The sequence below is a fragment of the Poecile atricapillus genome, chromosome 5 (genome assembly GCF_030490865.1).
Source record: "Poecile atricapillus isolate bPoeAtr1 chromosome 5, bPoeAtr1.hap1, whole genome shotgun sequence".
In the NCBI taxonomy this organism is placed as follows: domain Eukaryota; kingdom Metazoa; phylum Chordata; class Aves; order Passeriformes; family Paridae; genus Poecile; species Poecile atricapillus.
The window spans coordinates 10,613,386-10,629,281 of record NC_081253.1 but is presented as its reverse complement, the minus strand read 5'-3'; the positions used below and the strand labels follow the sequence as shown (position 1 = coordinate 10,629,281).

Genomic DNA, 15,896 nt, shown 5'->3' with positions numbered 1-15,896 from the left:
TAATGACGGCGAAAGGAAATAAAACATGATCAAGCTGTTCAGAAAGAGCCTGCTGGCCACTGTCAAAGCCAGAGATGGAGAGGCCAAAACAGGGAGAGAAAATCTCACATGAAAGCTGGAAAGAGGAAGAAAAAAGAGACACTTATCATGTAACAGCACAGCAAACAGGCAAAAGTTATGCTTACACTGATGTCCTGGGGTGGACACCTGCTTTCCAGCTTTGTGTGGAACGAACTGCTGGTATTTAAAACACATGCTCTCCTCTCCCACATCTGAGAGTGAAACAAAGCAAACAATGCTGACATCCCTGTCTTCAGGGATCTCATCTGAAGGATCTGTAAAATTGCATTCCTTCTGCAGGTGTGTTAAAGTGTTTCCTGGAGCAATGTGGAGTACAGAAATAAAGTAACACCCCTTATCCAAGGGCTGGGTAAACCCATTGCTTAAAAATCAAAGACTTGAAACACCAAGATCCTGGATGACAGAAGTGGGCTGCAACTATTAGGAGCTGCTGCCATCAGACATGGAGCTGACAAGCTAGAAGTATCTGTTCCCTGAACAAACCATCTCATAATCAGGTGCTGTCAGCAGAGGCTAATTTGGAGCACTAAGAGGGGTAATAGAAAAGGAACTGGAGCTAGAAAGTACAATATTTTCATTATTTGCAATCTCTGCACAGAAGCCACACTGGATGATACATGAGCATTATACATGAGCATGTTGTGGGGATGAAAACTCACTGCTGGAAATGTCAGTGGCTTCAGAAAATCCCATTAAATTCTGATGTTATTCTGAATTCCCTCTGATGTCTTGTGCATCCAGAGCCTATCCACCGAAGCAAAGCCAGCCCAGAAACAGTTGCTGGCACCAATGAACAGACCTCTTTTACAGCAATTTGGAAGACTGAGGCAAAGAAAGCAAGAATGAAATCTGCCTACCATCCCAGAGACGTAAAAGCCCTGTGTGCCTTTAAAATTAATCAGTAACTAAGATCAGTAATAATTTTAACCAAAAAGCACAAACCAAAACCAGAGGATTTGAATGATGACAGAAGAATCGAGTGCTGCTGTCAGTATGTGGAAGTGGCCTGTAAATGCCAGTGAGTGACAAATGGAACCTGGCTGGTGGCAAGTCAGGTAGCTTGGGAGCTCCAGGCCTGGCCCAGCTCTCGTCCCAGCAGAACCAATGAGCTGGGGTGGCCCTGCTTGGCTGACAGAGTGCTGGGATGGTGCTGCCAGAGAACTGCAGTGCTGGGAGGCAGCGCAGCTCGGCACCAAACTCCCAAGTTCTCTGTGGCTGTGACCAAAATCTTGTCACATTGGTGGTTAATTAACTTCTAATCACATTAACTGCTAATCACATGAACTGCTGATACCAGGTAACAAATGGATGACTTCAATGGATGCATCCTCAAGTTCAATGGGCACACCAAGTACAAACAGGCATCTGTGGGTACCATTCCCCAGTTCAAGGCACCCAAGCCTTCCTATCAGCAGTGTTCGTTCTGACTACTTCTCACTGCTGGTAAACAAGCAAGACCAATGGGATGCTGCACTTACAAACTAGGCTCCTTTTGATGTTGTCATAAGGCCAAAGGAAACCCTGTGAGTGGGTAGTTAAGTTCAAATAGAAGTTGAAGCTTCTTTCACTGGGAACAGTCTGCAACTCTTATTATATGAGAAGGCAAAGTTTAATTTCCAAATCTAACTTTAAAAAAATAAAAAAGACATGTAAGGTGCAAGTCTGTCAAGAGCACCCACATTCAACTGTTGAAAATGGCACAGAGAAGGTAATTAGAGTGAGACAAGTCATCTGCCTGACATTATCCATTATCCCACTGTTTCTTCTGCAGGAAACATAATGCTACTGAGCTATTTTATTCCAGGCACTGAGGAACAAAGTTGAGCTTGGGCTAAGGAACCTGAATCTGAACATGTTCCATGTTCAGACACTTCTATACTAGAAGGATCCCTAAAACTGAAACACATCAATGTTTTTAATAGGAATACCTTTAAGTGAAATAAATGAGCACAGCACCCTTCCCACAGTGCTCACTGCCAATTTACCACAGGCTGACAAGAAGAATTAATATGTTTTTGGACTTCACACAATGTATTTCTTTTCTGATCAAAGCCAGCTAGCTACAAGTAAGAGCCCAGCAAATGTTGGAAGCTCTGTACACTCATCTGAGAAAGGCTGATAAAATTCTATATGTTTATGGCTTTTACTTCCCTCCAGGACATTTTTCCTTGATGATATTCTGCTTCTGATTATCTGCCTACCCAAACACACATATGCAGCAGGGGCCAGTACACAGGCAACTCTGCAGGAAGTTTACAGGGAGGAAATGAATGGTCAGGGTTTGGTCCCACATTGGAAAACGTGCTCTTCTTATATCAATATGAGAGTGTCTGCAGGGGACTTAACAGACATGCAGATCCACAGAGTGATTACTTCTTGCTGAGCTACAGAGATGCCAACCCTAACAGCTGTTTGCAGTTCATTCTGCCTATCAAAGGCTTTTTCTATAACCCTTATCACATAGTGTGGAAAGGATGGCTAACAAAAACACACTCTGTTAGCTGAAGAAGCAGATTGCTGATCTGGTTATCTTAGGCAAAGGACTACAAAGAAACCACAGTACTCACCTTTACACAGGAATAAATGACTGAAACAAACACCACTGTGGTCAGGATCAGGAAACAGGTCAGGTAAAAACCCAGCATAAATGTAGAGCTGAAATCAAGGAGAGGTTTGGTTGGTTTTGTTTTGTTTTTTAAATGCACACTGTATAGAACAGCTACAGCTCTGCTCTCCAGAACACATTTGTACAAGCTATGACACACTGCACAGGCTTTCCAATTAGGATAGCAGTAGGAGACACGAGGTGCCTGGAATACCAACAGACACTCTGGCCTATTTAGAATTATTCAGACAGGCAGCAGAACAGAGAATGCTGCATCTTTTACAGCAATCACCTTCCTGCTGGGGTGACAGAGGTGGGACTGAAAAACAATCCATGCACTAGAGGAGGTGACAGAACAACTTCTTGTGGCAGTCAGCCCCCAGTTGGCTGTGGGCAGGGCACCCTTGGGAAGGAAGGCAGGCTGAGTGCTGAAGTGCAGCTGGGTGGGAATAATCTCAATGGGAATCTCACCTGTCTTGCACAGTGATTGTCTGTGCAGCACCACTCTGTGCTCTGCCTCGTGCATGGGATGGGAGCAACCACAGCCTAAGTGTAGTCAGGGATAACAGCCTTCTCTTGGCCAGCTTGAGAGGTTCCTGCTCCTCCCAGCTTTGAAGTACAAAGAGGATTCCAGGGCCAACTTTGTACTGTGAATTTTCATCTGTTTTCCTCATGAAGATATTCAACACCAATTTCCTGGTGATTGGTCTTAGTGTGACAGGATAGGCCCCCTCCCAGGAGTCAGCCTTGTTCATAATCTAAAGGAAGTATTGTGATGTGACATTGAGGGCAACAACACCAAAGCCAGCTGGTCTCTGCGTTCTCTCATGACTAGTAAGATAATTGTACTTGCTAATTCACTGTTTGAGCCTTTTTTGAAATTCCTTAAAGCTATTCCTCTTTATCATAATAAATTGACACTGACATTCTGTCTCCGGTTTCAAATTCCGATTCCACAGTGTGTCTTTCATGAAGCTCTGATGGTGACATATACGCACCTGTGATTTCAGTTGGTGTTTAACTGCTACCTTCAATAAAAGACCAAAGCTATCCAATTGAAATATAAGGAAAAACAAAGCAAAAGGTAAAGAGAAGTGTATCTGACCTGCAGTCTCTTCAACCAAATCACCTTCCAGACAGGCCAGGCTGACTAAGGACACTTCAGAACTTGCAGAAAAAAAACCCCCAGATAAACAACCACCCTCCTTATGGGCAGCATAGAAGGAGACTGAACAGCACAACATTTACACCACACTGCCATAAGGGATTGGCTCCTGTGTAATACAAAGGAGGCAGCCATATGGTTGCCACATATCAGAAATTGTCAAGTTGTCATTTAAATGTTAAACTGGGTTTTATGGAGACAGCATAGTGGCTGCTTAGGGAGTTTGATGAGCAACACAAGGCTGGTAGAGGGCCTCTGCAGGTGTGAAATTATGACAGCAATACCCAGAAATCCAAAGTGTAAGCCCCTGTTAAATTAGCAACTCTCAGAGAACATTTCTGGATGTAATTAACAATGCATTAATTGCTGGGAATTATCTTTCAGCTTCAGTTGCAGTTTCCCCAAGCAGACCTGTCTGTTTACACAGTGCATTTGTCCTGATGTTATTTTGCTGATTCAGTCCTTCTGTGAGCACTCCTGCCTGGGAGAGCGAACGACAAACATCAGACTACGTGTTATTTCTGTGCTCCTCCGAATATCTGATCTGAACACTACAAACCAACCTCTACTCAAAAAAGATCTGTGGTGGGAACAGACATAGAAAACAGTTGTAACGGCATAAAATAGTGCCAGAGCTCCCTTTAGGGACAATTTTTGTCTTCTTGTAAGGAAGATAAATTTGGAGAATTTTCAGAGCTTCTGTGATCTTACTCTTCAGTTTAAAAATGACTAACCCCAAAATTATTTCCAACACAGCATTGCTCAGTGAATGGTGTATTATTGCTACTAAACCAGAGCATAGGAAATACCCACATGCTGTAATTTTAAGTGACTTTTAAAGAACTCTTTGAGAAGAAGTCCCATTTCTGCAGAGCTCACTGCTGGAAAAGATTTAGTGGGTTGAGCTGTGCCTTGCAGACAAAGCTGCAGACCACTGCAGTGGGCCAAGAGCACCGTGCCCCACAGCCCTGAGGAGCTTATGCCATTCTTGCCTGGGGAAAGAAATTACTGCAACCCTTAAACCTGGAGTGAGCCACAAGCTCAGGCATGTGCAGCTCAACCCCCTCTCTACCTCTCTTCTTTTCCAGCTGCTCTGAGTCCAGAAGAATAAATGTATGAGAGATTATGCCTCATTTGCTAAGCAGTCCCTGAGACCTCAGTGCTCTGAGCAATGAGGCTGTGATGGGTTTTCACCTCCCTGTCCCACTGCGTTAAGAGGACAGCCCAGCCTTGTGCTGTGAGTGTGTGCTGTGCCTTGGTAGGCAATCCTTCCTACTCAGTGATATTTGTTTTCCACAGGCTTATAAATGTGCTGAACTGAATTTCCTAAGATGAAGGTAAATTATAAGAGAAATCACATCAGGAAAACCTCCATGCCAGTGAGGAGGTTTTAATCTGCACTAGAAATGGTTGAAAACAATAAGCACCATGCATCACTTGAGCATGAATTATTTAAGGATTTTTCTCTTCCCCTTGGTGTTCTGAATTTTCAAGAAAAAAAAAACAACAAAGAAAAGTAGGCTGGAATAGAGGAGGGGAGCAGATGGGAGCAAAGGGATGAAAGGGTACTCACTGTGGCACGATTATGATTTGAACAAAGCAGATGAAGAGGAAGACTAGGGAGGCACAAGCCACATAGGCTCCAAACCTGTCATCCACCTGCTTGGAGTACTGCAAAAAAACACAGTTATGTTAGTGGGAAATTTGGCTGGCTGCCGTCTCTCCACAAAAACTTCTTACTTGGCTTTTGTCTAGGTCCTTGGAAAGCAGTGCTGGCAGGAAACAACATTCCCAACTCCCCTTCTCCCTCAGGCAATCTGTAAGGGCTTGAATGGGACCAGAGGCCAGGGAAGAAACCCACAGAGCTGGGTGAAGAGAGGATTCATCAACTGCCCCTTGCACGAGAGGAACAGAAATGGGTTAATTGAGACCAAGATTCTAGGTCACTGCCATCAGACCTGAACTTCTTCCATGGGCAATTTCCTCCAAGAGGGACAAATGCTGCTAATAAGAAAACCTTGAATTTGGTGCAGATGACTTGACTTGTTCTAATGACAGAGCGAGGCTGCTGTGGTTTCACACAGTCACTCCTTCCTACTTATCAACGTATCGGACACGTGGCAGCTGCATCTGATTCCCAGAGATGCTTTATTTAGCTTGAAGCTCGGTTCTCAATGTTTGAACCACAAAATAAAAGGTGCTCTGAACAGGTGAGCTGCTAATTTCCCTGGCAGTTTTCAGCTATAAAATTGAGGAGGAGGAGTGGGACGGAAATTACATGCTCAAGCTCTTATCCAGTCCCACACTGATTCATTGAACAGCTGTAAATCCTGAAAAGCTCTGCTTTTGTAATAGCTAGTCATTCTTGTCAAGGAAAGACTGTTTCTAAATAAAACTATAAAATAATTAGTGCAAACTTATTATGAAGTTTATTCCATTGAATAATGAGTTTAACCCAAAGATCACTCAAGCATCCTAAGGATCTGCTTGAATAAAAAAATTAAAGCAAAAAAAGATTACTTTCTTTGTGCAATTGCATCCACAATTTCTTATGGTACCTTTAATAATGTCATCCAGGTACCATTAGACTAGAAAATTTAACTTTGCAACCATCTAGAGCCGATGGTAGCTGATTGTTTCTACTCTACATTCATGGAAATGATCTTTGCCTTACAGCAATATCTGAAACCAAATCAGAAAGAAATCAACTCCTCATGAGCTTCAGGTCTGTTACTCCACTTTCTCACATTTGTGGGATAGAGAACTATTTCTTGCTTAAAATGGGCTCCCAAGAATATCCAGAGTACAGAATGCATCCCAATGAACCCTAATAGTATCTGGGGCTCTTTGGCAGGGCAAAGGGCAGGGAAAAGTCCCTCCAGAGGTGTTTCAGAGCTTAGGTAGGCTGAAGTGGGTTTCTCCAGTGATTTGAAGGAGATAAGGTGTGTGACTACAATCTCAGTTTAGAGTCTCAGAAAAACAATCTGGTTTATTCTGGATTCCCTTTACTGCTTATCACTGCATATTTATGTGTGTCTGATAGAAATGGCTTCATTTTCCTGGCCAGTTCTCTCTTCAGATGACAATGATTTTTTCAGGACAAGTTATATTAAGGTTTCCATGAAGAAGCATGAATTTTTTAAGATCACAACCCCACCTCCAGCACCAAACCACAGCTTAAACCCTAGATATAAAAGTCTGACCTTCTGCAGGAGAATTAAAACTCTTAACAAGCCTGCCTGATGCACTGCAATGGTTTTAGGACAAGGTTACCTTTTTCTCCAAGTCAGGCTCCCTGAATGTTAAGAGGAATTTGCGCACGTGCTCAGAGCGTAACCGATCGATGCTTCTGGCGTCGATGGCCCGGCCCAGAAACTCATCCACTTCATCCTCTGGGTTCATGCTCTCCTGGGTACTCCTGAGGATGTCATGAAAAGGGAGCATAAGAGCACAAGATAATTTCTGCCTCTGCACTGTGTGTTATCACTGCAGTGTATAATGAGCTGGAGGTTAATGGCATTTTGCTTATGGCAGCTTCAATTGGGAAAGGGACTGGGAGCAGAGAGGGGAGTGATAGCAGCTCTAGAGCTCACTGCCAGTCCTGAGTCATTATTACAAGCCTTCTATTTATTTGCCTTTTTTCTATACATCTGTTTCCTTGCACTCAGGTCTCATTTCCATCATTCATTCTCTAAAATCACTGGGCAGCCTCCTTCCCCTTGTCCTCTGACTTATTCTTCCCTGCACTGCTGTAGCTGTTAATTCCTGCACTGAAAAAATTATTTATTCTTCCAGTCATATTTCTTCCTTTCTAGTAACAATTTCTGTAAATATTACTATGAAAATTTCAAAACTTGAACAATTCTCCCTTTTTGAGAAAAAAATTGTCTACAGAACAAACATGTGGCCTGACTCTCCTTCAGAGGTACTTATGAGCATAAAACTTAAAACAGAAATAGAATTTTGTTTACAAGGTATTTACTTAAGGAAAGGTTGCAAAAGAAAAAGGCAGCAGAAGAAAAAAATACAAATTAGATTCTGCTTTCTAAATACGTGGAACAAGATTATAATCTTTTGTATCACCATTTTGCTGAATCTCTGCTATAGCTTCAAAAAAATGAAACTGATTTTGAAAAACTGTTGAGAAAAAATAACACTGTAAACTTAATTGTCCTGAGGCATTTTGCACTGAGGATCAGGAAACCTGAAGCACCTCCCCAGATTCTAGTTATTTTTAAAATCTAACAGTTTTTTAATGACTTGATGCTGCCACTTTAATGGTCTGCCCTTAAACGAGCCATAGGCAGAAATTAAAAGCTAATCCTGAAGTGCTGTTTTTCTGCTCTGCTTGCATGATTGCTCAGGTTATCCCCAGGGTTTGCCAATAGTTATGCACTGAAATATGCCCCTCCCTTGCATTGGGGTATATTCCAGCACATAACTATTTCTGTGTGCAAACCCCATGGTGGCACAGCAACTTAGGGCTCATGTTGTGAGACCCTCAGTTTAGGCACTCTGGAGGAAAAATCCTGGGGTCTGACAAGCATGATGAAAAGCTACTCTGCTTTATTTCCCTGGTTTCATTTGTACTGCATCAGAGCACACAACACACTCTGTGTTGCAGCCAGCAGGCTCCCACAGGTAAGGCTGTGCTGGAAAGCAGCTTACAAACTAGAATGTGACTCTGTTTTAAAAGTTAAAGGTCCCTTTCCAAAAGGAAGGCTCTTTTAAAGCTTTCTGCAAAACTGGATCAGATTTTAAGAAGCCCTCTGTATCTCAATTCTTCTGTGCACCTCTTGGCAAGAGATAAATAAATCAGGTGTATCTGCTTATTTCCATTCTGCCTCTCCTTGGCCCAGGCAGTGAGTTGAGGTGCCTGCATCTCAGCTGGGCCATGACAACACATCAGTGCATCTATTTAGTGGCCATACAGCAATTACAAGCCTACTTTGTCTCAAGGTCTCTATTTTAGCCAACCTTAGTATTTCAGAGGGGTTGGGGAAAGAATTTTCTTATTTTTGGGCTCTAAAAGTTATTTAGTTCCTAGAAATGCATATAATCAGAAAATAAAAGTGTTTTTTTTCCCTGTAAGGTCAGGGCATTCAATTTACTTCCTCAGAGGAAGTACATCTGCTTTAGCATTCAAGGGGATGCTGCTTATTTTCATTCAGTCCTTGCAATGTCTTCTGGGCTCATAAAAATGAGCAAGGAAATCATTAGGCTTTTTATTTACAGAATGTCTTCCAAGATCTTGTGAGTTATGCACACACTTGGGTCATTCACATTTCCCCATTTCTTACCATGCACGGGAGATGTGATGCATTTTGCACTGGGACCAAAGCAAAGGACTCTTGGCAAAGCAAAATCAAATTTCAAGTTCCAGTCTGAAAATGCCACTCAGGAAGATGCAAAGAGAAGAACCTGCCTGCTTGGTCTCCACCTCAGCTGCCTGCAGGTTTATAATAGGTTGTTTTACTGCTCAGGGTGTTTCTAATACTACAGTAACCTCCAAGGTTGTGTAGAAATCCCTCTGCTGGTTCTAAGTTGCCTTCCTGGGACACTGGCAGTGGGCAGCCACCCTCACACTGCAGGGAAGCTCAGTCACCTCACACAGACTGAGCTGCTCAGGTGACTTTCACAGCCCATTGTACCCAAGCTAAATTACAGTACTGCAAGTTTGGGTACATTTGCATAAATGGAATTTTAAATTGGCATACAAAAGTTCCCTGTGCTAAGGAGTGCCCTAGAGGCAGTGCCTGTAAGTCAGAGCTAAGGTACTGCCATGGACTAAAGAAATTCATGTCAAAATGCCTTTTGATATATTGATAGTGTGGTTGGTGGGTGGGATGGTGTGGAAATGAGGATTTCAGGCTGCCATGAAGCTTCCCAAAACACATCCGAAAACCAGTGCTGAGATTTCTTCAAATGCAGCCAACAGAAAATTGTGTCAAGGGACAGGAACAGCAGAAAGAAGCGCTTGTAGCAACTTTTTCACTCTGCTTGTAAATGTGAACACTACCAATAATGCAGAGATGCTGGCTTCAGAGTGGTCCAAAAATGTGCTGCTGATTTAATTACTTTTTGCCAATGCAGAGTGTGACCACAGCCAAAACTACACGTATGCCATAATTTGAAATGCTTCATGCTTAGATTCAGTAACTAAACCTGCACTCAGGCGCATAAGGTTTGGTCCTGTTCTCAGGCATGTGTTGGTGCCCATGTCTTCCTCTGCTGCCAGACAAAAGTATTGACCCTCAGTATTTCTGCATGTGAAGGAACTGCCTTAGCTCTCAACATGGTTTAGGTATCTAATTTTAGCCATTCTCACCACGAACATCCTCTGCTAGAGATTTGTTTTTGCCAAATTTTTGTACTTGAGTTAAACAGATTTCTGGATAAAGAGAATCAGAGGCAAGTAGTAGCTTCTTTTGGTACTGAAACAGGAATTCAAAAATCCTGAAATCTGTATAATAAGCTGGCACCACTCTGAGTGAGACAGCTCAGCTATTGGCTGTAACAGCCTAAGGAACCTTTCAAACTACAGGATGGAGACCAGATATTATGGTCCTTGGAGCAACAGAGGAGATGCTGTTCCTCAGCTTTGGGTGACTCTGCTGTAGGCCAGCACTGAGGCAGCTGATTTTTCTGTTTTCTCCCAGAAACCACGAGGAAAAATACTATTTCATGAGGGATACTGAAAATTTCTGTATTCCTATGAATTATTTTGTTGTAATCTGTTAGGTTTTTTTTTCCCCAAAGCATCTCTAATATCAACTGAGTTCCCAGCATCCATGGATACAAGAGGAAACAGTGGGACCAGTGAAACATCCCAGGGTGCACAGGGCTAAATGTTACAAAAATTCAGTTTGCAGGGAAGGGCAAGGGAAGGAGAAAATGACTCTTAATATTGCCATGTTCAAACTTATCACTTTCCTTTTAGACAGTTGTTTTCTGTGCTCAACAACCATAATGTGAATTTTCCCACAGCTGGATGCCTTGAGCCCACAGAAGCATTTACCTGTCCCAGCTCACAGAAATCCACTGGGCCCTGACCAGCAGCCTGAGAAACATGATAAGGAGCAACAGCAACATATTTTAGGCACCAGTCTCCTCTACTGTTGCCTAACTTGGTCTAAGCAAGCTTATAATTAATTCCATTCAGCGGGACAGAATGTGAAATTATTCTAAACACCTTCAATACAGGAAATGCTTTCGTTATGTCCAGTTGTAGAAGTTAAAAAGTGAATGTGTTTGGGCTTTTTCCTCCAAAGGCAATTTTTCAAAATACCACTCTCATTAAATTGTTATTTTAACCATTTCTCTAAGGTTCTAGAGGAAAAAAATGAAAATGGTGCTAAAATTTGGCTATATTTTAGAGCACGAAACTTTGAATTTACTTTTTCAAACAAGCTATCATTTCTGAGTTTATTTTTATATGTAGAAATAAGTAATGTGCAATAATGAGTAATATAAAATATATGCAAATAAACTCAGAAACAATACAGGCATTTTAATATAGACATAAAACTTTCTTACTGGAGATGTCCAACACTTTGGAGGAAGATTTTGTCCTGGGTTATTTTCAAAGAGTGGAGATTATTTGGGGCAAGAGGAAGTGCAGCAAAAGCATTTTAATTATAAAAACAAGTTAGAACCACCAAACAAATAAATGTTTTGAGGGCAGTGGCTGTTCTGAATGCACATCAGTCAATCCTGTGCCTTCAACTGGCTTTCCCTCCAGGGCAAACCTCTGGGGAGTCCAAGCATTATTTTTGGCTTCCGGGCATCAATTTTTGTCCTTTTTTAATATGAGAAAAAAATCCCAAACGTGTAAACATAACAGTGTATGACAGAAGTAAATTTGCTTACTTGTCCTTGGGGTCCTCGAAACCCTGAAAGAAAGGAAAAGGGCACAAGGGTGAGCAAACAGGCTGACCTTGAGAGCACAAAGCATCCCGGGAACGCTGTCTCACAGGGGACTTCTCAGGGCGCTCATTTGTTAGGTGTGGATGGACGGCTTTTCCCACCCACAACAATATTTTGTGCAGCGGTGTCAGCGGGCAGACAGAGCAGCTTTGGAAAAACACATTCCTTCAGATATTAATTCATGGAAGTGCAGATAAAGGAAATGTTTCAGCTGACTGCTGGCACACTTTATTTCAGGTGTCTTCTTTTTAGCAGTTACCATTACAAATGATACAATGGAAATTATACTGATATTATAACTGAGGATGTATTTTACTTGAAACAAAACGCAGAACAATAACAGAAATCAACCTCTGTATTCAACAAAGCTGCATCTCTTTATGTCAGGGCTCAGCTAAGGGCAATGGATGCGTTTTTTGTTTTCATCTCTCCCAGGGGTCTCCCTGCTCCTTCCCTCATCACATGAACACACAGACCATGTTTCCTTGAGAAAGATTTCAGGAATTAGTTATAATATTTGCAATAGCCCAAATATTCACAATTCTTTCAGAAGCACCTGAACCAATTAAGTGTAAGTATTTATGAGTTATCCATAGTTTTAATGGCTAGAAGGCCTTACACGAAATTTTATATGGAGGCATAAGTTTATGTGTTTAGCATTAACATACCTAACAGACCAAATTGCAACAAAATTGCCATTTTGCACAGGCTGAAACAAAATGTGCCCTCTGACATCTCGGCTTAAATTTAACTGTAGTCAAGAAAGTTGTATATTTGACAAGTAGGGTCAAATACTCAAGCACAGAATTTGTACCCTGTGTTCCAAAACATAAAACAAATGTAGCTGGGAGATACGTAGGATTGCTTTTGTTTTTCTCCCAGAGACTTCAGGCCAAAACTGCTTGGGGCACATGAGGATTTTCCAGCTGCTGGACCTGCAGCAACAACCGTTCTGGGGTCAGCATGCTGAAATCCATCCTGACTGAAAATCTAACGTCTTTGGGCAAAAGTCTTCCCACAGCTGCCTCGTCCAACACCATCAGAAACATCAACACTGACCAGACACTAAACGAGAACAGATTTTGCCCTTGCAATGAGTTAGGAATGCGGCCACATGGCAGAAGGAAAGCCAACACAGTGTCCCTGAACAGCACCAGCTTTGCCAGAGGGAAAAAGTGAGGTCTGTCACTCAGATCAGCAGCCAGGACTGAGATTCACTGAGAGAGCAGTTTCCATTTTTACCTTCTGTATTTCAGACTAAAACCACACTCCTAAACAGAAAATGCCACTTCAACTTAACTCATCGGAATTCAGATCAAGGAAGCCTCTCAGTCCCATGTCACAACAACCAGCAGATCCAGTGGGAAGAAGGAAATAGTAATGTTGATTTAAAGTTATCATGTCCAGTTATCCAAGCCAAAAAAAATTTAAAAAAAAAAAAAATTAAAAAAAAAAAAAGAGTGAAATGATCATTCAGTTTTTTGTTGTGTGGTTTTTTCCCTTCTTCTTTTGCCTAATTATTTTACAGTTGTCAGAAATATCTGATTGATTTATTTATTTATCCTCTAAGTAATCCTACAACACAGTGCCAAAGTAGAAAGCTCACTGATTAATCATGGAGACAAAATGCTCACTAATTTGTCTGGTGTCATAGTCACTTAGGCTGAAAAAAAAAAAAAAGGAAAATCAACTGAAGATGGATAGCTACCAGGCAAGAAATAAGCAGAGGGAAGCGATGAGAAAACAGCCAGTACTTGCTTATTAGATAGATATCAAGGTCATATTTTCAAGCTTAGCCAGTTGGGAACTGGATAACAGACTGCAGTGGGAGAGTCCCCTAAAATGGTCTGATTTTCACAACCAGCTCTGTAACCCTCCACCTCACTGAATGCCTCAAACAAAACACAGATCTCCCACTCCTGCCTTAGAGATGTACAAGTTGGAGGACACAGGCTGACCAGGTCAAGTTACTAGAACACCTCAGCAAACACATCTTCAAAAAATTCCCCAATATTTCAAGTGTGGAAAAATATTTAACTGGCCATTTATATGGGTGAACACTTTATCCACATGGAGTTTGACTCTGCCCTGCTTCTTTCCCTCAGAAAAACTGCTACAAGGGAAGTAATTAAAATAAAAGAGAATTAATTGATGTAGCTTTTCAATTGATGATACTAAATTGTGCTTGAAATTCTGGAAATTATTCTTGCTGGTAACTCAAATTAAATTGGTGTTTCAAAACTAAAGACCAAAAAAATACATAATTCAGGTAAAGCTGAAAAGGAAAAGACTATCACATTTTCCTTACCAGATCTTCATTTAATGAGGCTAAATATTTAAGAGTGACTTGAACTTTAATTAGAGAGAATCAGCTTAAAATTAAATGTTGTAGGAACTTCTTTAAGTTAAGCAAATTAAATGATTCACTTCAAACACTCCCATTTCATACTAAAGATACTTCAAGTAGAAATGCCAAAAATGGAATTGTTATGGAGAAAAGTCTTTGGGATTATTTTAGGAAAAAAATCCTTAAACACAGCTCCTTAAAAACTGGTCATTTATTACATGATATCTTTCTTATTTGCACTGGAAGACTTTGACAGGATATAGAGCAAATATACCTCTAGGATCTGGTGGTGACCAGTGATTTTCCTCCGTCTCCACTCAGGCATCCATGTTTCAATCACTCACCAGGAAGCCTTTCAGGCGGAGGAGGTGATCACATGCTCAGGGTCATGCTGCCCTGATCCTTCCCAATCCCACGCTGCCCACCCTGATTTGGATTGGGAAGGAAATTTCCCCCTGGGTTTTGGTTAATGTGCTTTCACCTCCCCCAGTCTCGTGGGCAGGCTCGGTTCATTGAAAACTCTGCACTTCAAATTATTTCCTTCCCCTTGCACAGGGCTTGAGCACTAACGACATATTGGTCTTTTTTTTCCCTTCTCCACAGCTGGCAAATGGTTTAGTATCTTCAGAAGTCAGGAGTTTTGTTCCATTTAAAGCCCTTGGCTCAGAGTAAGGCTGCTCCCGTCAATTGCAATGGTCTCTGTTATGCACAGGATAAACACACAACCAACCCTGCAGGAATAGGGTCTACATGGATTTTTCTTCATTCCTGCTCATAATCTGGTAGCCAAACTTCCAAACTCAAGCAGGAAAGAGAAACACAAGGCACTAAAGGCACTGTCCAGCACCCCTCATGCCATCTGTGTGTGTGTCCCACTGGAGGCTGGACAGCTGGGCTGGGCTCAGCTTGTTTGTTTACTGCTGCACAGAGATATGCCAAAATTGGCACTTCTGCACAAATGCATATAGAAATCTGAACCCCCGAGAAAAACAAAAAGGCTGATAGAAATGGGGTGCCTGTCATTTAGGAGAGGATGTGTAAAGGGATAGGAAGAGAAACAAGCAATTCCTGGACATAAGAATATAAATCCTCTCTTGTCTGCTTATGGATTTGTACCCAGCAGGCTGAAACAATGCCAGTGGTTTTTTAGGACGCTATGAAGAAAAGGCTGGGAATTGTCAGCAGGGATGAAAATGGCAGAAGTGATGATGGCTACAAGAATCAGACAGACAGGAGTTCACAGGAGTTCAAGAATAGCTCCATAATCATGATGATAAAGTAGCCCTTGTTCAGGCCAGCATTTCTTTCCTCTAGAAGGGACTACAAGGCATGATATAGGCCTTATCACAGTGCAGGACTAATGGACTGCTGCACATAGGACCTCATGCAAATTTTATTCAGTCTCATTTTAAATATCCCTGATACCGGTGTTTTTCTCATTCCCCCAGGAAGCTGTATTACTCTGCCATCAGAATGCAAAAGCAAAGGTAATAGCATTTATTAATTGCTCTGAGACTAAGACAGTCCTCTCTTTGACTTTGGAAACATTAACCCAAACTCAGCTGAATCAACTCCCTTAAAGGCTCTGCTCTTTTGTCTTTTCCACAGGAGATTATTAAAAAAGCCTTATTTTTTTATGGCAGGTCAGCTGATTCAGAATCTATACTGACATCCTCAGTGGGAGTAGACATGCAGGAGGAAGAAAAAAAGGAATGTTATATTACTGCATCCGTCCCTATGGCCCCTAAGGCTTATTACTTTATGGGGGATAT

The 15,896-nt window shown here is 41.8% G+C and overlaps 1 protein-coding gene across 1 annotated transcript in view; it reads right to left on the bottom strand.

Moving 5' to 3' along the window:
- Nucleotides 1–15,896, bottom strand: part of ADCY5 (adenylate cyclase 5) — a 205,207-nt gene that overhangs the window by 19,028 nt on the left and 170,283 nt on the right. Inside the window, exons 9-12 of the mRNA XM_058839754.1 lie at nucleotides 11,721–11,743; nucleotides 7,125–7,269; nucleotides 5,425–5,522; nucleotides 2,649–2,736 (exon numbers count right to left, since the gene is read on the bottom strand). Coding sequence (XP_058695737.1) covers nucleotides 2,649–2,736; nucleotides 5,425–5,522; nucleotides 7,125–7,269; nucleotides 11,721–11,743 — 354 coding nt within the window. The remainder of the gene's footprint in view (nucleotides 1–2,648; nucleotides 2,737–5,424; nucleotides 5,523–7,124; nucleotides 7,270–11,720; nucleotides 11,744–15,896) is intronic.